This window comes from Lissotriton helveticus, chromosome 5_1 (genome assembly GCF_964261635.1).
Source record: "Lissotriton helveticus chromosome 5_1, aLisHel1.1, whole genome shotgun sequence".
In the NCBI taxonomy this organism is placed as follows: domain Eukaryota; kingdom Metazoa; phylum Chordata; class Amphibia; order Caudata; family Salamandridae; genus Lissotriton; species Lissotriton helveticus.
The window spans coordinates 1,880,474,299-1,880,496,784 of record NC_136065.1 but is presented as its reverse complement, the minus strand read 5'-3'; the positions used below and the strand labels follow the sequence as shown (position 1 = coordinate 1,880,496,784).

At 42.6% G+C, this 22,486-nt stretch overlaps 1 protein-coding gene across 5 annotated transcripts in view; it reads left to right on the top strand.

Annotated features, from left to right (window-relative positions):
- The window catches only part of CNTD1 (cyclin N-terminal domain containing 1), a 197,534-nt gene extending 188,647 nt beyond the window's left edge, over positions 1–8,887 (top strand). For 2 of the 5 annotated variants that reach the window (XM_078645354.1, XM_078645353.1), the window contains exons 8-9: positions 8,065–8,161; positions 8,543–8,883. In XM_078645354.1, coding sequence (XP_078501480.1) covers positions 8,065–8,161; positions 8,543–8,653 — 208 coding nt within the window. In that variant the 3' untranslated portion in view covers positions 8,654–8,883. Of the gene's footprint in view, positions 1–8,064; positions 8,162–8,542 lie in introns of all 5 variants that reach the window. The other 3 variants (XM_078645357.1, XM_078645356.1, XM_078645358.1) reach the window with 3 other exon arrangements.
- Positions 8,888–22,486: the final 13,599 nt, after the last annotated feature.

The following is a 22,486-nucleotide window of genomic DNA, read 5'->3' as shown; positions in this document are numbered from 1 at the left end:
GTGATAGTAGGTAGGTCAGGTTCTAAAACAAAATCTAATCCCCTGAGGAATAAAATCAATTCTTCCATGCAACTGAAAGGGCAGTGTCAACTATTCAGCTTATGGGAAAGAGGAAAAGATAGTCGGGCTGGACATCTTAGACACTAAGGTTAAAGTGTCCGAGGCGGTTCCTTCCCTTGTTAAAGATAATACTAATGTCACTGAGGTTCCAGCCTTGGTTCACTCTGAAAACCGCCTCTCCCAGGCAGTGGAGGGTTTGCCTCCGGCCCTTCTGGACCGGGGGTTGCAAAGGGAAGTCTCTTCTGCAGTCTCTGATTGTTTTATTTTAAATACTTCAAATGTTACCTTGAAAGCGGCCGATTTTAGACTGCTTAAACCCTCCCAACTAACATCAGAGCAATCATTGATCATTCTTGACTCTTCTTCTATTCCGGTTGTTCCGATGGAGGACTTCACTTTACCTGATATAGATTTAGTCTCCCAAAAAAGTCTGCGGAATCCACTTTTTCCGATGTTATGACCAAAACAAATCCTAACGAAGTCCCATTAACTTTTAATCTTCATCCACATAACAGTACTCCCTCTAATAAATCAGATTTCTCTTTAGCCCAGTTGAACCTCACTCCGAGCTCCGGCACTAATTTAAACCATTCTGCCGTGAGCCCCCCGATTGCTGTTGATAATTTAATTTCTAGATCCTTGTTCTCTTTGGAGTCTTTGTTATCATCAATTTTATGTCTACTGGAAAAATTTGTGGGTGGGTCTGATTGTGTTTTGGATACTGTAAATAATATTTTGAGAGTGCTTCTACGTAACCAAGGTGAGCTCATTCCTGGGTGCCCTCTTGATCCTGAAAAATGTTTAAACCACCTGAGTGAAGCGAAAAGGCCAACTAATGAAATAGAGATTTTAGATCCAGTTCAAAAGTATCAATCTTCTATTTCCGAAGATTCATTGGTAGACACGCTTGTATCTAACCCAGTAGTGCTTAATAATGATAATGTAGCTCCAGCAGGTGGTAATTGTATTGCTATCCTCGATGAAGAGATAGTATCTTTGGCTGCCCCCAAGAATATGCAAAACTTAGAAGCTCCTATTGCATTTCCAATATTTAATACACATAAAAATAAAAGAAATGATGATGATGTAGAGGTTTGTCTCGACTCTTCAATTAATGGTGTTAAAGCAGTGATTATTAAGCATAAAAAGAATAGGGGAAATAATGAGTCTGGGGGGATGGGCTAAGATCAGATGGTTAAGAGAAACTAAAAAGCTCCTGGAGAAGATTGGACTTGGGGACTGTTGGTCATCACGTTCAGCCCCTCCAAAAGAAGTTGTTAAGGCGCTTTTCTGGAAATGGACGGCGGAGCGCCTAATTACGAACTCGAACCACTGTAAGTCCACTGTCTCTTTCCTACAAATCAAAGACATTGTGGCCTTTGAACCCTACCTGGACCTGATCACCCTCCCCTTTGACCGAGCTCTTTATTTTAAGTTTAGAGTTGGATCTCTCCCGCTAGGTGCTGTGGTATCGAATTGGACATCAGCGGCCCGTTCTTCCCCTAACTGTGCACGTTGCCCAAATAGGGTTGAGTCTATTGCGCATGTCCTATTTGAATGCCCGGACTATGCAAGGCCTAGAAGCTTTTGGTTGAAACCTCTCTTCCAAAATATGGGCACACGTAGCCACCTAGTAGCCTTGCGTATTTTAACTACGGATACTTCCCCCCCTATTGTGTGTGGAACAGCAAAATTTTTAAAACAGTTTTGGCTTATTCGTTGTAAGAGATTGTCAGTAGCGGTTTAATTCTCTTTTTAGCTAATTTATTAATGGGCATTTTTATGTCCTTTTATCTTTTTTAAATGAGTTTTCATACTGACTTCTTAAAGCAATGTTTTTTGTACACTGTAATGATTGTATTGTAAATGTGCTTATAAGATATCTTGCATATCAAATAAAAAAAGCTTAAAACAGATAAAAAGAATAGATTATTAAAAAGGAAACCTATTCGAAGGTTCTCTAAAAAAAGGCAGAGGAAGCTCGTTTTTGAAAATAACTTGGAGGCCTCGTTAGAAAATTCTAGCCCGAATGATCGGCAGTTTAATCAACTTGCAGTAATAATGGATTGTCCTACGGAGGTCCTTCCGATTATCTCTACTACTACTGTGGGATCATTGAACCAACCTCAACCCACAGAACCGCTTTTGTTGGAAAAAGTCCAATCGAGTATTCTTAACCCTTTAGCTAGTTCTTTTCATGATTTACCTTCAATTATACCTCCTGCTTGTGTGCCTACGCGGGAGAAAGAAAATGTAGATACTATCTTTCTTGATTTTATTCCTCTTTTTGATACTGATCTCGTCTTAAACAGATCGGCCCTTCTCAAATGTTTCCGTGAGATTGAAAACCTAAAATTAATTCAAACTGCGGATTTGGATTCTGTACTTCTATTGAATTCCTCCTTAGGGAAAATTGCAAGGGTCAAATTCCATTCTAAATTAGTTCTGAACCATATTTTGCAATGGGCAGAGGAATTGCAAATTAGAGGGATAGATGTTTCTCCCCACTTTATGAAAGAACGGAGTGACAAATTATTTTCTAATCACCAAATAACTCATGGTGTTAATTCAAATTCTTCTGACTGGTCCTCAGCCAAAACTGAGGAGTTAAAAATATGGGTATCAAAAAATGAACGTCAAGTTCTATTCAAAAATCCTCCTCCTCCCAAACAAGTCCTGACAGATGACAATTTTAAATGGAGTTGGTTACCTGGCATTCTTTCTAGTAAATCTTCCCTTTCTCTTAAATCACATCCAGGTTTTTAACATAGATTTGAAAATAATCTCTTGGAATATTGCTGGTCTTAAGAACAGCCAGGTGTCATCCTTGTATTCCTTAGAAGCCGATATAATCTGTCTGCAGGAAACTTGGGTGGATGGTAAATTATTATTGGAAAAAGATTATTTGGTTTTTGATTGCAGCGCTGCCCCCTCTAGGAGAGGGCAGGCGAAGGGTGGAATAGCTTGCTTACTTTCAAATAAAATTAATTGGACTCTTTCTTATTACTCAGAGCCTAATAAACTGTTTCAGGTGCTAACTATTAAAAATCTGTTTAAAGACAATCCTAATAAATTGTTTATTTTAACAAATATCTACATTCCCCCTGGCGCTCGATTTAATACGGGTTTAAAGTTGCTCTTCACCTTCTTATCCAAATTCATGGATGTCTCCCCCGTCCCATATATATTGTTACTAGGGGACTTCAATTGTAAGATCTCTAATTGTGGGCTTGATATGTTTAGAAATAAACTCAGGGAAGAATCCCTGGGAATTCCTCAAGCCTTGTTCCCAAAGCATATTAAAACCGATAAAAGAGGTAAAATATTCTTGGAAGGTATTTCTAAGGTGGATTGTCTAATAATTAACGGTAGACTCCCCTCTGATACCCCTGCTGCCTTTACACATAAATCGAAAAATAGAGACTCAATTATTGATTATGCAGTGGTAGATTTTTCTTTTTTCCACTGATAAAGGATGTTTTGGTCATTGACACTGATCAAAGTGACCATAAGGTATTGATTATTACAGCTGATCTTAGGCCTTCCCCGTCTGACCCCTGGCACTTAGACACGGATTTAGTGAACTTTGGTACAAGTTCTGGGAGATGTTATTGGAACTCCCGGGCTTGTGATGGCTTGTTGAATATTTTAACTTCCACCATTAAGAACCTATCCCAATGGGATGGGAGGGAATTTCAAAATTTTGAAGAATTTTTAAATTTAGCAACTTCAATATCAAGGAAAGTCTTCTCGATCAAAAAAACAATAATATTCCCCAAATCACTTCGGAAACTAAATATTGAAATAAATAAATTGATAAGGGGTCAATATTTATCTTTCAATCAGGAGAGGCACCACTCATTAACTTTGTTAAAAAGAAGGAGATCAAGGTTAAAGGACAGATTGAAAAGAGATAAGGAGGACACCTTGTGGATTAAACTCCGGGAGTCCTCTTACAAGGGTCAAGCCAAATTATTTTGGTCACTGATAGGCAAAGGTTGTGGCACTAGATCTTGTCCCACGCCAATCGCTATAGATGAGCAGATCTGGGTCCATTATATCGAGCACTTATATAGTTGTAATGCCCCTCAACGGAATAGCGTTTTTAATTCTGTGTCTTTCGCTCCTTCTGACATTCCGTCCGAAAATGACATCGAATTAGCCATTAAGTGTATGCGCTCTTCCGGTGCAATGGGGCCAGATGAGGTCCCCATTTCTGTCCTAAAACAGCAGAGTAAATTATGGAGCAAAATTCTGCACCCGGTGTTTAGGTCCTGCTTCCTCAGTGGTTCTGTTCCCCCATCTTGGAAAGGGAGCATTTTGGTTCCGTTATTTAAAAAAGGGGACAGAGCTTTACCTCAAAATTATCGCCAAATTGCCTTACTAGATGCCACCGGCAAGGTTTTAGCAAAATGTCTCCTTAAGTTAATCAACGACTGGGTAACTAGGACCAAAATCTTGCCTTTTGAACAAACTGGCTTTAGACAAAAGCATGGCACTTTAGATAATTTAACTGCACTCCAGGTTATTGTGGAGAAATATGTTAAGGTTCGTGGAGGGTATGTTTATGGAGCCTTCATTGACTTCTCCACAGCTTTTGATAAAGTCGACAGAGTACTACTGTGGGGAAAGTTATTTGATCTGGGGATGCCTCCCTTTCTCATTAGATTAATTCACGCCCTGCATTCTGACACTTGGTGCAGAATATTGCTGGGCGGGGAAAGGGGTCTCTCCAAAATTATTCACACAGCGAATGGGTTAAAGCAGGGTTGCCTACTGGCTCCTCTGCTATTTTCCCTCTACATAGTTGACTTACCCCAGGTTCTCTCCGCAAGTACAGGTATTGCCCCAACCCTGGGGGGTTCCCCTATTGTGTGTTTGATGTACGCGGATGACATTTTGATCCTCGACCTAACACCTAATGGGCTGAATAACCGTTTGCATTCCTTACATAAGTTTGCAGAAAAACATAATTTACTTATAAATATTGCTAAAAGCAAAGTGATGTGCATGTCCGGTAGGAAGAGACCTAAATTTGTGAATTTTGGTTGGACAGTGGGGGGCCAAAAATTGGAAACAGTGAACACCTATACCTTTCTTGGCAAAATTATCACGAACAATCTAAGTGACAAAGCTCATATAGCTAATAACATCCAGAAAGCTATTGTTCAGGGTAAAAGTTTGATATCTTTATACAAGGCCACAGGCAGAAGGCACTTTTCTATATTGTTGGATGTATATCGAACTAAAATCCCAGCCTCTTTACTCTATGGTATAGAGTTAATTGACATAAAACGTTGGAGTTTCTTAAACTCTACCGAAGGAAAAATTCTACGTAGCCTTTTATCTGTCAATACAGCTAGTTCTACTGCTGCTCTTAGACAGGAATTCGGCTTACGTAGTGGCTGGGTACAAGGTCTAGCGGGGATTGTGCGCTGGGTCTTTAGCCTAGCAACGAGTGACCCAGGCACGTTACGACATCTAATAAAAAACGAGTTGCTGGGACATTTCAATGACTATTCCCTGCTTATAAAAAACTTTAGATATGCGGTGAGTCAATTACAACTAGATAAAGCTGAGTTATTCTCTTTATCTCCATATCAGATAAAAACCCGTTTGAAATGTACTTCTTGGGAACTAGGGTTTAGACTGGATAGAGAGCTTCGTACTAGGAAAAAGGGCATAAAGCTAGCCATTGACTCCTGTTTGGTGAGGAAAGCACAACCTTTTGTTCTTTGGAACATTCCTCATGGTGTCAGGCGTTTTATGTTCCTAGTAAGACAGGATTTACTTCCTTTAAAACTGCTCTTATCCAGATGGTATGGCTCACCTGCTATATGTGACTTGTGTCACATGAAAGATCAAGACTTGCTGCATGTAATTTTTGTTTGCCCAGCTTTACTTTCATTTAGGCGTAAATGGTTAAGGCCTATCTGTCTGCAATTGAACATCTTGTCTGCTTCTGATTTTATCTTTGCCATGAATAATCCTCCGAATGAAATGTTTTGTTTTAAATTATACAATTTCTTTAATTGCTTTTTGACTTTGTGTTAGGTTGCAATACCAGTGATTTTGATTATTTCTGTATATCTGATAATTCATTTTTATGTATGCTTTTTTCTTTTGTATTCTTGAGACATTTTGAATATTTGTGATCTTTATTTTATGTGGACCTCTTCGGAGTTCCGTAATCATAAATAAAATAAATTGAAATATTTGCTGTATCTGTTTGGGTGTTGGAGAGTTTAACAGTTTCTTAGTTGAGTAAATCTATCACTTAGGCATATTGGGGAATTGATGATTGTGAATGACTGTCCCAGTACTCTATGTCCTCTTTAATTTGTTGCCTGTAAAAAATGAAGGGGTGTAGTATCCTGTGTGTCCTCATTCCATGTATGTCCGAGCTGGTGTCTGGAATGCGGAGTGTGAACAAAGGTGTAACAGAATGTTGATGTGTGCGTAGAGTGGAAGCCTGTAGATAGTTATAGTTGGTGGAACAAGGAAGTCTTGACTACAGCTATGTGCTTGATGCTCTAAGTGAGGCCCTAAACTGTATATACAGATACTCTCCTCTTCCTGAGTGGCTCCTGACTCCTCTTTGAAGAACCTTCCTCAAGAGTAACACTGTGTTTTTACCAGAAGTTTTTCTTCCCTCTGAATCATGTAGAATCTTGACCTTTCATCATCTCAAGAGTGGATGCTCAGTCTTGCTGATCCACAAGTAGCATCTGATCGCCCTCTCCTCCTTCTCCATTAATGTCATTATGCTAAGAAATATAACTGTGTATTAAAGGGTGGTTTCGACAAAATAATTGTTATAGTCTCTTAGTCTCATAGTTCCTTGAAAACCTACTTGTTCCGTCTGGCGCACGGCTAGCGGCCCTGTCCCTGAATGTTCTCCTCCCACCTGGTCTCGAGCGCCAAGAAACCAATTGGTGTATGTGCGCGGTACCAAATCTTTTTTAATAATAATAATAATTTTTTAATAATAATAATCTTATTTCAATAGTACCCCTTACTTCAGACTACATACCCAACATCACTTATTTTCAAGGTTGAGTTGCATGCCATCTTGGTAGACAGGGAGAACAGGAGCTGGGGATGGTCGACTGAGCCTAGGGTTGTCTACTGCTCAGTTTCAAGTTACTTCAGGTTAGGATGGACCTTTCAGGAAGAAAATGTGATTGTCCGATAATACAAAAATTAGTGGTAGATATTCTTGACTTAAAAAAGGTATTCGAGAAACCTTCAGAAAAAGTATTCCCTAATTTTAAACTGTTTTCTTTGTAATTGGTATTTCTTTACATTTTAAACTACCATGTTGTATAGTTCAGCAGTTCTTAACTGCGGTCTAAGGACCCCTGGTGGTCCGCAATGCCTATTCAGGGGTATATAACTACCTAGAAAATGTCATTATATTAACAGATTTGTAAAGTGTACTTATATAAAGAAGCAAAATATAACATTTAAAAAATGTAAATGAAGGGGTTTGAAAGTGGGGGCTGAAAATTAAGTTGGCATCCTCAGATTAATTTGTGGGAGCAGTGCAAATGCATCAAACAGAATGGATGATGGGTGGTCTCGGTTGAATTTAGAAAAGGCCCAACCACCCATTAAAATTAACAGTTACATTTTTTCTATTTGTTTGTGAACTAAATTAAATATTCTATAATTTGTTTATTTGTTTAATGAAAGCTTGTTTCTGTATTGGTAGTATTGTTTTGAGGTTCAAATAATCCTAATTGGTAAAGCCACAGTTCCAGGCTTCCACTAAAGACTCAGTGGGAGGGAGGTAAACGGATTCCAATAAATTCATGGGGGTCCCTGGATTCCAGTAATGATTAAGTAGGAGGGGCAGGGAGGGGGGTGGAGGGGGGGGGGGAGTCCAGAAAAGTAAAAAGGTGAAGAAACACTAGCTTAGTCCAAAGAACCAAGGAATAACAAATAGGAACATAATACCTTATCGTAGACTCATTTACCATAATTTGTGTTTTCGTTTGATAGGGAAAAGTTTTTATCTGTTAAGGAAGACTTCATGCTTTTGGCAGTTGGAATCATTGCTGCTAGTGCCTTCATACTGAACCATGAATGTTGGAATCAGGTAATAGACTTTTTGAGCACATAAATCAGAGAGGATAATTGGCCTTAGTTTAGAAACAAACTAACACAAAATCTACACCCTTCTTTGTTTCTATTATACCAAAATAGCTTCCAAGGAAAACCCTCTAACACAACTCAGGTTCCTAAAAGCAACAGAAGCCTCCTCACAGTTACCACAAAATGGCACATTTTCTATGTTAAAAGTATATTTTTTCACAGAATCCCTTAAATGAATAATATATATAAATATATATATATATATATATACACACAGGCACAGATATAGATATATACAGTAAGTCTGGTAATGAATAGGAAAACAATCAAACACTTGCCCACAGAACTCAGACATTTTCCTGTTTTTTTGCACGTCTTTTGAAAGGTTTTGGAGCAGCTAAGCTGCATCACAGGCATTGCCGATGAAAGCATTGGAGAACTGTCTGCTGTAATACTGAGGCACAGTATTGGAGCCACTACTCCAGTGAAGCACTGACTGGATACAGCAGCATAACTGAACACCAAAGACGGAACTCTGAATTGAAACGTTCTCCCCCCCCCCCCAGTTACTAAAGTGATTTTCCAAAGCAGTTTTATGTAATTTTTCATATGTTGGTTCAATATGTCTCCAACACAGATTGTGGAGGGTTTCTGTTTTTTCCCACAATTTGTTATTAAAAGGTTTTTGCTTTGACAATGCTATTTTATTTTTCTGTTTAGGATGAGGGTACTCGATTATGTACATTATTGTGGATGCTCACCTTTCTACCTGGATGTTGGGATTACTTTTAAGGGCATTTTGCGGGCTTTAAAAAGGACATAGAAAAACATTGAAAACAGTTCACAGGGGCAGCAGGGTTGGTTCCAGTATATCTGCAACAGAATAAACAACCCCCGCCACTAATTCTCTTGTTTACAATTTGTGAATTCTGTAAAGTGCTCGGATACCCTTCGGGGCAAGTTCGCGCTCTATAAAACACAAATAAATAAAAACAAATGTTCTACTACGTTTGACCTGCAGTCATACCAAAATAAGGTTCCATTTGGGCATGACACACATTTGGAAACATCCTAAACACTGACCGCAGCACAAATGGAGATTGGGCAGCAAAATGGCTTTAGTGCAGGTTCATCTAAACGCATTCCCTCTCAAAGCCACCATAAGGGCGTAGCCAAGTCAAATAGTTCCTACATTTCATTACCATAATACACAATTCATAGTTACGGGAATTGTTTCTCGAAGTATAGGACTGATGTGCTCCTTGGAAAGCGCGAACAAATGATTTACAATATATATGTTTGCATTTTTTTAAATGGGGCCAAAATCTAAAACAGTCATGTACAACTCAGGTCCAGGAGGACTGGAACCATGGCAGAATCCAGGAATAACTGCCAGCAGTGTATTTGCGGTCCATTTTGATTCCCTGTATGTACATTTATTTGCATCTTCATCTATGCGTAAAATTCTGTAAACATTTTATTATATGAGATAAAGTACAATGTGCTGTTCATTAGTTAATTATAAGGATATCAAAAGCTACCAAGCTACCAAATAGTTCAGTGACACAGAAAGATATGTGGGCCAATGGGAAAGTCTTTTCTAGGGCTATGTAACTCCAAGACGGCTTTTATTATACTTCCAACTTAAGACAGAGGGTCTTTATTCATTCAAATCTGTGGTCACTCTGCTACCCTTCTCCAAAAACTCCAAATCATTATATAGATATAAAAAAAAAAAAATATATATATATATATATATATATATATATATATACACACACACTATACTTCAAAAAACAAAGGTTAAAGTAACGTTATAGTTGGGTGAAGATTTCAGTGTAAAAAAAGAAAAATCACTAGTTATAGTTACCTCAAGGTGCCATTACTCATGTACTAAGGTAACTATGACTCGCTTCTCATAAATAATTTGATTGCAAAGGTTGCATTGATATTATCAATTATGTCATAGACTATGTCATGAGTTATGTCATATGTGGGTTAATTAGCACTGCATGGCAATGGAGTAAGTTATAGTTGCCTTTTGGCATTAGTTAAAGTAACTTGAGCTAGCTATAACTGGTGAATTCCAGTGGTTGTTCCACTTACACGCTTACACGCTTCGCTCCTCTAGCGGGATTGTTGGAAGAACGAAAGACATTTGTATTCTTTCCTAACCAGTGGGAATGTGGCAAATTGGAGTATTCCATTGGCAGAAAGAAATGTCCCTTTGCTTTACAACTTTTCTGCTTTTAGTGACCACAGGCAAAAATTGTTTGATACAAAGTGAAATACTGTTTCTTTTGATACCCAGTTATCAAATCTAAAAGGCTTAGTAAGGTTTCATGCACATATGATTGCTATGGCTTATTTTAGAAATCATCTCAGAAAAATAGTTTTTATCTAATAGATGTTACACTGCTTGAGGTGATTCCATTTTTGCCCTAGTTAACCGTACATAATTGTACTACTGATTGGGCTGCCAGTACACATCAATTTATTCCGACTAGTGCCAGAATTGATGAATGATTTAATTTCCAACAAGAGAAAATTATCCGTGGGTGTGGCCAAACCGCTAGAGCGGTCAACCTCGAAGCTAGGAAACCAGGTTCAATTCTCGGCAGGGATGCTCAACATCCTGTGATTCTGAGCAAATCACTTAATCACCCCATGCCTAACAAAATGAATGTGTCAGTCTGTAACGCAACTGGCGCTCTAATAACGTCGGGTTGAGTTTGCACTATATAAACCTCCACAAAAAAGGTACTTGTGCAAAAGGGTGTTTTGCCAGCTGTTGGATGTGCTATTTCTTTAGCCCGTGTTACCAGGAATTTAGCAATGTTTTTGACAAAAAGGTCAAATGTATTACAGCTGCACAGAAGTTATGATTGCAAGATAGATTAAAAGGCAGGTGCACAAATTTCGAGTCGTACATGTCCTCACAAAATCAAAAACTGAATATCTCACGCAATAGCTAGATGAAAATGTGGCTGATTGATTACACCCTCACATTTTCTAGCCTTCTCCCCATTATTCTTTATGTCCAAGAAAGGAGAGTTGAGAACATGTAAATATTACAGAGTTTTCAACAGAATTACTGTGAAGGATTATTACCTCTTGATATCGGTCATATTATATTAGATCAGGAATGCTAAAATATTTAATAAGTTGCATTTAAAAGGAACTTAACATCTAGTTAAGCGTCTAGAAAATAAATCAGTGAAAATAGTTTTTTGTACTAAGTTTGTACTGTTCGAATATCAGGTCATGTCTTTTGGACTCTGGAATGCTGCAGAAGTTCAGTATTTTATTGATGAGCTAGAAGGGGTTTTGGATGCTTTCTGCATTGTCTTAGTTGATATTTTGATCTACTCTATATGTTAACAACGCATAACAGGTTCAGGGCAATGTTGCAACATTTAGAATAGCATCACTCTTTTGTCAAAATGGATATGTGCCTTTTCCAAACCATTACATTAAGGTAGACAAAAAGAAAAACAGCTGTAGGAGGCACATATCATGGGAATTTGTCGCAGACATTTATTTGTTTGCAACAGTCCCTAAAAGCCTTAATCCCTGTAGGTTTAGGAGGAGGCACACTGGAAAGAAACTTTTTGAGAAAATGTTTGTTCACTGACAGGAAAAAGTTAGAAGCTATATTCAAATCCATGTACGAAGGCATGGAAAGACAGTAACTGACGTCAGCATGCTTGGATAGCACCTATCTGAAGCTACAGTCGTCACTTATGGGGCAGAGTGGCGTTGACACAGAGCCACACACCTCCGACTACTGGTGCGGTGGGGCTATGCTGGAAAGTCTTCAGGATCCTGTCTGGCACCTGGGATATTCAAAAAGGTGAGAAATCTGCGGTTATCCATCAGAACAATTATTATAGTTTAACATTTTTTTTAAATATAGGCATTTCAAAAGATGAAACTAATTAGAAGTATTTGGGTATCAAGTATGTATGTTTTGATATTCTTATGTATATGTCTTTAATGACAGTATGACAGATCAATAGAGATATGAGTAATTGTTCCTTCCTGTACACTTGTCTGATGTCTGTTTTCTACAATGATGCATTACTCACTTAGGGAGTGGAGTGTAGTTCCTATATTCCCAATAGGCTCTGCGCATGGGAATAATATATCATATAGATTTGACGTAGGACTGAGGTAAACTAGGTCTCTATCGAATATACTAAACTTAATTGTGTGTGTGCCAGCTAACTCAGAGGTCACTAGAAACTTTCGCGAATACACAAGAAGGGATTCGTTTCTGACAACCGCATAAACATGATAACTTTGTTTCCCAAGAATAAAAATATATCTCTCAGAGTCGCGGAATCAATAGATAAGTATTTCACTCAGTCAATCGTGCATGCGTCGTTTCTACAGAGTTGCAGAGACATAGTGAGATAGGCGTTTTCAATAAAAAGGGTTTATTGAACAGTCTTCTTTCTCATGCAAGAGAGGTGACTTGCTACAATCGTTATGCAGACTGCAAAGTAGAATGTGTACAGCGTAAACAGTAATATAAAGTAATATTGTAAAAGCATTGTAAGGTTTCGAAGCCATATAAAAATACATACATAAATAACATTGACTAAAATACTCAACTGGTGCTTCTAAAATACGCCTACCCCAATGTACCTATCCTAAGTCTAGTACGAGGGAAGAAGTAAGTATTGAGTAGCATAGGTTTAGTTTTTGCTAAGAATCTACCAAAGGTTTCTCTAGGTTCTAATCAGCTCCATACCTTGTTAGAATGAAGGAGGTCTGGTATCTCTGTCTCGGGACTCGATTTCCCAAAACCCGGCAAGGGGAGCCGAAAACACTGAAGCTGGATTCTCGGCAGGAGAAGGGCAGCTTTCTGATCAGTGCGTCAGCTGGAGAGTCTGCTTCCTTCTGCACTTGCTGTAGCAAGCTGCGTCGGGCAAGTAGGTCTTCGAACTGCTCCGAACCACTGTATCTTGCTAGCGATATTTATACCTTGAAGGTGTTTAGGAATGGCATAGTTTGATGTAAAGTCGGGCATATGAACGTCAGGAAAGAACCCCTAGGGAATAGTTGTTATTGGTAAAGTAACTGAGTTCGTGGACAAATAAATATTCAAGCAAGGGGAAGTCCCTGACTGCTTAAGCTGGTTTTCCAAGAAGTAGTTGTGACATTTGGTACGGGTGGAAGTAGCCATGCCTGTATTTGGGTAGCATGGGCTATGCCTAAATAAGGGTTTGATTTCTATGCCTATATAAGGGCAATGTGAATTGTACCTATATAAGGGCATGAATCGGGAAAATTCACCCGGAGCTTAAAACGCCACAAAACAGGAGGACAAGTGATGTTAGATGCATTTTGAGGCTTTGAAAAAATGATGGACAATTAACCATGTTACCACCGTTAGGATGTTCTAAATATATTTGGTGGTTAAAAAGATTATTTTAGGGGGCATGGCAACATTACTTACCTTCAGTAACGCTCTTTCGGGTAGAGACTCTGTCTAGCTGACAATTCCTAACCTTCTGAATATTGCTTAAGAGTCAGACTGGATCCGGAAACTTTCCATAGTACCTCTGCGTGCCTGAGGGTGGTGCCATGTGGCTCTGCACTGACGCTGTTGCGCTCTGGAAGGGACATGCGAGAACTATATACAGGCCACTCCAACGCACTGATTGTTGCAACTAGATAGAGTCTTTACCAGAATGATTGAATGGTTTCAACCTTGAGTTTTACCAACGCTTTCAGGCTTACCTCGAAGACAAACTCCAGGAGGCCTTTGAGGAATCAACCCATAGGGGTAAACTACTGGACTCCATAAGGGAGGCCCTGGTCTTAATGATATCAAAACCGGACCAAGATACGATGGCCTTGGCTCATCCAGATTCTTATCAATGATAAACACAGACGTCAAAAGTAATCTGGATTGTACAAAGCCCTTAAAGGGGACAGGGTGAAGGAACCAATGGTGGGTGGAGGACTAGGGGAGCTCCCTGCTAGATAAGGAATAGGGGTTGGCCTGCAAACTAGTTCAAACAATAACTAGCAACCCAAGATTTAAATTGAACCACTTTTAGGTTTTACTCCGTACTTACCTAACCCCAGAGAGGCTACATAAAATCAACCCTCAACACCCTTCTGAGTTGTCCAAAGTGCAGCGCAGACAGCAACCTTCAAATCATATGTTCTGGGAACGAGAGCAGGTGCAGAGATATTGGGAGGTGATTGTCGCTATGTTACGATGGATCACCCTTATATCAATCACTGCCACAGCAAAGCAATATGCACTGGGACCACTGCTGGCATGTAGACCCAAAATGCCCCTTTAATTTGCAGCCCAGGGACTAGTACTGGGGAAGAGATGTATAGCCGTCCACTGGATCCCACCAACAGCACCCACATACAAGGCATGGCTGAAAATAAGATGGAATGGGCATTAGGGGAAGAAAGACACCTTAGAGAAGACAGGACAGACAAATCTCCGAATGACAGACCAAGAGGCGGAAATTATATACAAGCTCTCCCAAACTATATATGATTCGGCGGACAAAGGAGGGGAAGGGACAGGACTAAGATGACCACAGTTCACTGCACAAAACACCAAACAGGCTACCTCACTACAGTAACGAGACAGTGTAAGACACCCACCCAATTGCATCGCCTAGAGGGTGACGAGCAAACTAAAGAAAATAGTTACAGATACCAATGTTCTAGTCTGCGACACCACTCACGGTGCTTGCGGCGTGTCATGGGTGTAGTGGGATCATGGAATGCTGTAAACCTATGCGGTCTGTGTGACAACTGTCACCTGTTACAATTGTGCTACAAAAAGTTGCAGCATAGTATAACTGTCTTGTTCATACCATGTCAATCAGATGGGATTTTGTCATGTAATGTGATCAGTTTACTACTAAAGATGAACTAAAAAATGTTTTAAAAAGAAGGATGTTCCCTACTTGGCTGTGAATGTATGGAGACGCCCACGTAGCAGCCTGGTAAATGTCTAGCGCAGTAGTAGCAGCTTTGGCCCTGGTAAAATGAACATACAGTCCTTCTGGAGGATGGCATTTACCAAATACTGAGCAGATTTTATTGCAGAGTATGATCCAGGGTGAGATGGTACGATTGCCTTTTTTGCACTCTGCCCAGACCTACAAAGAGCTGATAGTCAACCTGTTGGTGTTTGTTATGATCAATGTAGAAACTGAGGGCTCCTTTGGGATCCAAGCGATGGAGTCTCTTCTGCTCTTTAGAGGCGTGAGATTGAACATAGAATGCTGTCAGGGTAATGGTTTGATTGTCATGGAACAATGACACAACTTTTAGTAGAAAAGATGCCCTAGTTCTCAGTACCAGCTTATCTGGTAAGAAAGTGGTGGACGGTGGATCAACACAGAGCCTGAAGTGCACTCACAAGCCACAGGAAGGTGATGGCAACTAAGAATACTGTTTTGATAGTGAGTAGCCATAGGTAACAGCTGTGGAGCAGCTCAAATGGAGTCCATATCAAATATGTGAGGACAAGATTGAGATCCCATTGGGGCAACACAAAAGGTGAAGGGGGAACAGATTCTGCAACCCTTTCAAAAACCTCATTGTAACCAGTGATTTAAACAAAGAAGGTTAATCAAACAATCGCTGGAAGGCTGTAAGATAACCTTTAACCATGCCCAGAGCAAGGCCTTGCCAAGCGACAGATAGAACAAACAGCGCATCAGACAACTGGGCCTGAAGGTTGTCAATTTAGCATGCACCACACCAAAGCACCAACTTGTCCCAAGGACAGTCACATACCATCTGTCGAGGGATGCCTGGCTGCCAATATGACATCAACTACCTTAAGAGGGAGATCGAATGCATTCAGCTAGTACCACTCAATCTTCATGAATGAAGGTGGAGAATGTGATGGTTGGGGTGGAGAATCCGGATGTTCTGCTCCAACAACAGATCCTCCCGGAGGGGCAGCCTGATCAATCGGCAGATGCTCAAGACCACGGGTTCTGGATACTATACTCTCCGTGTCCAGTTCGGAGCCACTAGAATTACTTGGTCCCTATTGGTTCTGATCTTCCTGAGAACTCAGGGTAGGAGTTGTTCGTTGGAAAGGCATACAGGAGTCCTGAGTTCCACTCGAGGCAGAACACATTTCTGCGCAAGAGATGCCTTTAAAACCCTAACATGCAGAAGTGCTGACATTGCGTGTTCTTGGCATGGCAAACAAATGGAATCAAGGTTCTCCTGTAGGAAGCTGGGTTTCTGTTGTAGTAACCACCCACACACAAACTTTTTGCCAGATTTCTGTTGCGGTTTGATTTGATGTGCCCTTGGTCTCTGCCAATCAGGTTCCAGGGCCTGTGTTCTTTCCCAAGACTGTACCTTTGTACCCCCAATTGGCAACTCTCTGGCCACATGTAAGTCCCCTTTAAAAGGTACCATGGATACCAAGGACACTGTGACCAGGGAAGGCCTCCAAGGGCTGCAGCACATATTGTGCCAACCTTAGAGGTCCTGTACCTTAACACACACACTGCCATTGCAGGCTGGGTGTTTTGGTGCAGAGAAAAGAGAAGAGTCAACATGGCACACATTCCTGTGTGCCATGCCTGCAAACAACTGCCTATGGTATACGTAAGACAGCCCTCTAGCTGGATGCACTATACCACTGGTGAGGGTACAGTTGCATGAGACATTATAAGTGCGGTAAAGCCATAACGAGCATATGGTGAGAATTTGTCATTACGAACTCTACAGCACTATAATGGCCTTACTGAATTCTGGGAAGTTTGGTAGCAAACTTCTCAGCATATTAAACCCACAATGATGCCAGTGTGATATTTAATATACCATGCACTCAGAGGGCATCTTAGAGATTCCCCATGAAAAAAGACCAGCCTCTGGTAGGTTCCCTGACTGATAGACACCAGCCAACCACCACAATACATGTTTCTGGACCTCTCGGATGGGAGCCTTTGATCCCTGAGCCTAGAAACAAAGCCTTTCCTGGGCGCAGGTGTTCAGAGCTCCCAGGTCAGGGAGAGCCATCGATGGCAGGGGAGCTTCAAAGGCATTGTTGCTTTTGTAATGGGACCCCCAGCCTCCTGCTTTCAGGAGCAGTCTCCCCTCCTTTTCGGAGGGAAGGCAGGTGGGAAAAATTAGAACAGCCCAGAAAGTGTGCCCACCTCTGCCAGCCCCACCTCTCAGGTGAGGTGAAAAAGGTGACGGCCACTCTTCAGTGCCCGACATTTTGCAGATGGCAGGCACGCTCCAATCAGGATTAGGGATTTTGCCCACTCCCCCACCTGGGGTGAGTACATCAAGGGTGTAGTCACCCTAAGGTCAGTAACCCATTGGCTACTGACCTCAAGAGCCCTAAAACGCCCCCTAAATACAGTATTTAGGGGGAAGCCCTGAACCAAGAAGGCTGATTACCGCAACCTAGGAAGAAGAACGAAAGAAGACGCCCAGCAGAGGAGAATGCAGAGAAGAACTGACTTGGCACCAGCCCTACCAGCCCGTCTGCAGTTTCCAGAGATCTTGCACCAAACATTACCTTGTCCTGCAGCCAACGACCTCCAGAAATCCTGACAGGATTGACTGCCTTCAACAAACACCGGCACTCTTGTGAACAGCAGCTCTGATCAACAGAATCACCAAAGAAAGACTCTGAGCCCGCTGAGGACAAAGAACCTCGATGCCTGGAACCACCACTGCACCAGACACCTACGGCCGGAGTCTGAGTGGCCCAACGGTCCCAGCGAGGTCCCCAGTGCTCCAGAGTCCGAGTCCACCGTGGGTTGACCCCTCCAGGTCTCTTCAACGTAGCCTGCAGCCTCTGCAGAGAACCCCCCCCCCTCCGTGAATGGCACAGTATGGTGAAATCCAGCTGTCCCGCGCCCTGGAGAGATTACCTGAGGTGCACCTGCGTCCCGAGCCCTCCAACTTACCTGTCCAGCTGTTGGTTCCTCCCCGAAGACTTCCTGGACCAAGCCTGCAGCCAAAATCCAAAACCAGCAACTCCCATTGAAAACTACAGGGCACCCAACGCCAAAACAGCACCCTGCATCTGGCTGCCCCTGTGCTGCTGTGGGTGTACTTTGTGGGCTAACTAGAACCCCCCTTTGCCCTGAGCTTAAGTCTAGGTGCTTTTCTCTCACAACCTTGCAGCCACCAACTGGAGGCCCTCTATCTCCCATTGGATAACATTGGACCTCAGCACTTTGCACTCAGCCGCCCTAGTGCCGCTGAGTTCTTTGAGAGTACATCCTTGACCCTTGGGGAACCCTGGTTCTAACCCCAGAAAACCAACTCCCAAACGTAAGTACTTACTGTTAAACCGATAACTTGATTTTCTCCCATAGGACTGCACTGACTGCTTTCTTGTGAAAATTGTTCTAAGTGTTGAATTGGTTCGTATGAAATCTTAAGAAACTGCATATGTACACAAACTGATTTACTTACCTTTTATCTAAGAAATGTCCCAGTGTGATATCTAGGCATATTACAATGACTAGAAAAAGTAACTTAAAAGGTAATCTCAAAAGTAACGTACAAAGTAATCTCAATAGTAACTGAAAAGTAATTCCAAGTGTTTTATAAACAAGAGACTTACCTGTAACAAATCCAATTGCGTTCAACTGCATTCAAATTGTATTTAACTGTATTATTCTTGTAAAGTATTATTATACTTACTTGTACCAGGCCTGGCTTGGTTCTAGAAAATAAAATGCAACTATCTAACATTTGTATACAAACAAATTGGTCTGAGTTCAGTCTTTTAGTGTGTAACATCATTTCTTGCCGGAGTGTGTACAATAAATATCTAACACTAACCTCTGATAAAGCCTTACTGCTAGCCCACATTACCACAAATAGAGAGTAAGGTATTATCTACTTTAGCCTCTGCCTACCTTTGGAGATCCACTGGACTCTGTGCACACTATACCTTTCTTTGGTATAATATACACAGAGCCAGCTTCCTACATCTCCCCATTCAAGGAAGATACCTTGCGTCACCTCCGGGAGCAACTGCCACTTGTGATCCACTAGGTGCCGATGGCTGAGTTTTTCCGCTCTAGAGTTCAAAGAGCCTGCCACGTAGTTTACCACCAGGAAGACTCCTTGGTGTTCCAGCCACCTCCATAGGAACAAGACCTCCTGGCAAAGGTTCCATGACCTCACCCCACCCTGTTTGCTTCAGTACCACATGGCGGTATTGTTGTCCATGAGCACATGTAACAGCCTCCCCCTTATGGACGGCTTGAAGGTTTTAAGCACCAAGCAGATCAGCCTCAGCGCCAGAAGGTTGATATGTAGCCGGGATTCCGCCGGGGACCAAAGGCCTCTGATCTACTCCTTTTAAAGTGAACACACCAGCATAAAAGTGATGCAACGGTCACCAGCCAGCTCTGGTTAAGGAAAGGATGACCCAATCGCAGTCCAGTAGCCACCAATGCAGATCTTTTGCAGTCTCCTCTGAAATCTGAACGTGATTGGAGAGGTCCCCTTGATATTGGGTCCGCTGGGACTTCAAAACGCAATTCAGGGCCCGCATTTGCCACCTGGTATGCTGGTCCAGCATGATGGAGGAGGCCATCAGGCTTGGCAACATTAGAGTCGCCCCCACTGCAATCTGGGATCCAGGCTGAAAGATCAGGATTATATGTCCGGGCTCTCTTTCCTGGGGAAAAGCACAAAACCGAAACATGTCTAGAATGGCTCAGATGAAGGGGAACATCGACGAAGGAGTCAGCTGTGAGTTTGGCACTTTTACAGTGAACCCCAAAGATGATAGGAGGTTTGCCAGACTGGCGGTGGTTGATGACTGCCTGAGGCAAGCTCATCTTCAACAGCCAGTCGTGGAGGTAGGGGAAGACCAGCACCCCTAATCTCTGAAGTTGTGCTGCCACCACCACCACTTTTATGAACACCCGAGGGGTGTTGGTGAGAGCAAAGGGGAGTGCAGAGAAATGAAAATGCTCTTCTCCTACCAAGAACCGCAGGTAGCGCCGATAGACCCGCAGGACAGGAAGATGGAAATAGGCATCCTGCAAGTCTTAAGCCACCATCCAGTCTCCAGGGTCGAGAGCAGACAAGACATGGGCCTGGGCGAGCAATTTCTCCTTCCAGAGGAAGGCGTTGAGGGGCGCAGATCTAGCATAGGCCAAAGACCTCCATCCCTCTTGGGCAGCAGTACGTAGCAAGAGAGACAAACACGTCCTACTTCTGGCGCTGGCACTCTTATGACAGCCACTTTGGCCAAAAGTGCTTGCACTTCCAGCCGCAAAATGGAGAGATGGCCCTCTGTCAGTCGCTGGGGGCAACAATGTAGGGGATGTGAAAGGAAGGGTAAGGCATAACCTTTGCAGACAATCTGCAGGACCCACCAGTCTGGTGTGATTGCTAGCCACTCAGATAGAATCAGTGGATTCTGCCTCCTTTCCAGGTGGCTGTGGCCCTGCAACAGTACAGTAAAAGGTTTTGTTCACTGGGGCTTCAGGGGTGGGGTTTGGGCAGAGGACGGAACGGCACGCTGACCTTGGCCACAGGGCGGTGGGCACTTTGCCTCGCCCGCAAAACAACTGGGTTCGTTGCTGTGGCGGGGCAAGCTGGGGGGAAGGAATGCCTCGGCCAAAGCCATGAAAGGAACGATGGAATTGGTGCAGCTGGCGAGGCTGGACAGACAGACCTAGAGAGAAGAAATAGCCCTACTCTCCTTGAAACATTCAAGAGCAAAGTCAGCCTTGTCCCCCAAATAGGCGGGTCTAATCAAAGGCATGTACATCAGAGAGGAATGGAGATCGCCTGAGAACACAGTTGATCATAGCAACAAATGGTGACAAATGGCAAACCAGGTGCCTATAGCTCACTCTATGGTGTTGATGGTGTCGAAGCCACAGCAAATTGTAAATTTGCCTGCATCACGACTATCTTGAATCGCCTGTGAAAGGGCAGACCTGGTCAGGGAGGACTTGTGCCACCGAGTCAAAGAGGGCATGAGTGTAGCATCGCAACAAACAGGTGTTGGTTAATCGCAAAGATCAAACTAGCTGAGGAGAAGTGCTTCTCAAATGTTTCCACTTGCTTTAATTCCATGTCAGGGGAGGAGTAGGGTTGTGGGGGGATTTGGGGACAGAGGACTGAATGGCATGCTGACCTTGGCCATGGGGGCTGTGACCACCTCTGCCTTCCCCAGCGAGTGGTAGGAAAATTGTTCGTGGTTGGTCCGAATGGTAGAGGCCTGCAGCACGAGGCCTTCTGGAGAAGGGTGTTGTGACAAAATGGCTGGGTTGCCTGTAGCAGGGCGATGGCACTTGGTAATTTGTCTATTGTCTGGGGGGCCAGTGCAAGGATTGGGCCCCAAGCCCTTAGGAGGGTATCCATCAGGGCCTCACTGAAAGAGAGGAGGGGGTCAGAAGCAGTCTGGACCAGTTGGAGGACCTCCGTTTTTAACTTCCATGTGGGGAGCTGGAGGTCAAGGACTTCCGCCGCTCGGTGTATAACCATAGCGCAGGATGCAGATTCTTCAGTGGTTGGTGTGAGAGGGGAGAAAAGGACTGTCTGTGGGGAGGTATCTAGATCACTAGTCACCCTTCAAGCCCTCAAACTAATTTTCCTCGTTAAAGGGCTGAGCGAAAGCATCTCCCTTGTCATTGTCATTATCGAAGTCCAAAAGAGAATGAAAGTCAAAAAGGGAATGAAAAAGAAGTTTGCCTTGTGGTAATGTGAGTGCAGAAATGGGCGCAGAGATCGGATCCTGGCGCAATGTTGGTTGAAGTCAGCCCGACGCTGCGTTTTTTTGTGCTTGGCGTCCGAGTTTTGCCTTGTGTTCCCCGATGGACTTTGCAGAGTCTTCCCAGGTCTTTCTGTCGTGGCTTTACCCCAGACATCACAGGTAAATCTGGTGGCGATCTGACACAGACATCTTCTTGTGACAGTCCTTACCAGGTTTAAAACCTGTCGTCTTAGGGGGTGCCATCCCTTGCACACTAGATAACTTCCCTAAGCAAAATTGTGAAGAAAGTCGGAGAGATGAGAAAAGCTCCAGACCAGCATCGGGGGGGTGGAAAGAAAGTAATAGAGCTTAGCACGCAGGAGTGGCGCCTATATAGACTCTGCAAGTCACTTCTGGAGCAGAACAGCATCTTTGCAGAGCCACATGGTGCAACCTTCCGGTGCACAGAGGTATTATGGAAAAGTTTCTGGATCCAGTCGGATGTCTGGAAAATAGTCAAAAGGTGAGGAATCTGTGGTGAAGAAGTCTATCAGAATTATAAAATTCTTCACTCTTTCTCTCTTTCTCTCCTACTGTTCACCCCCTTTCCAGAAGTTTGGCAAC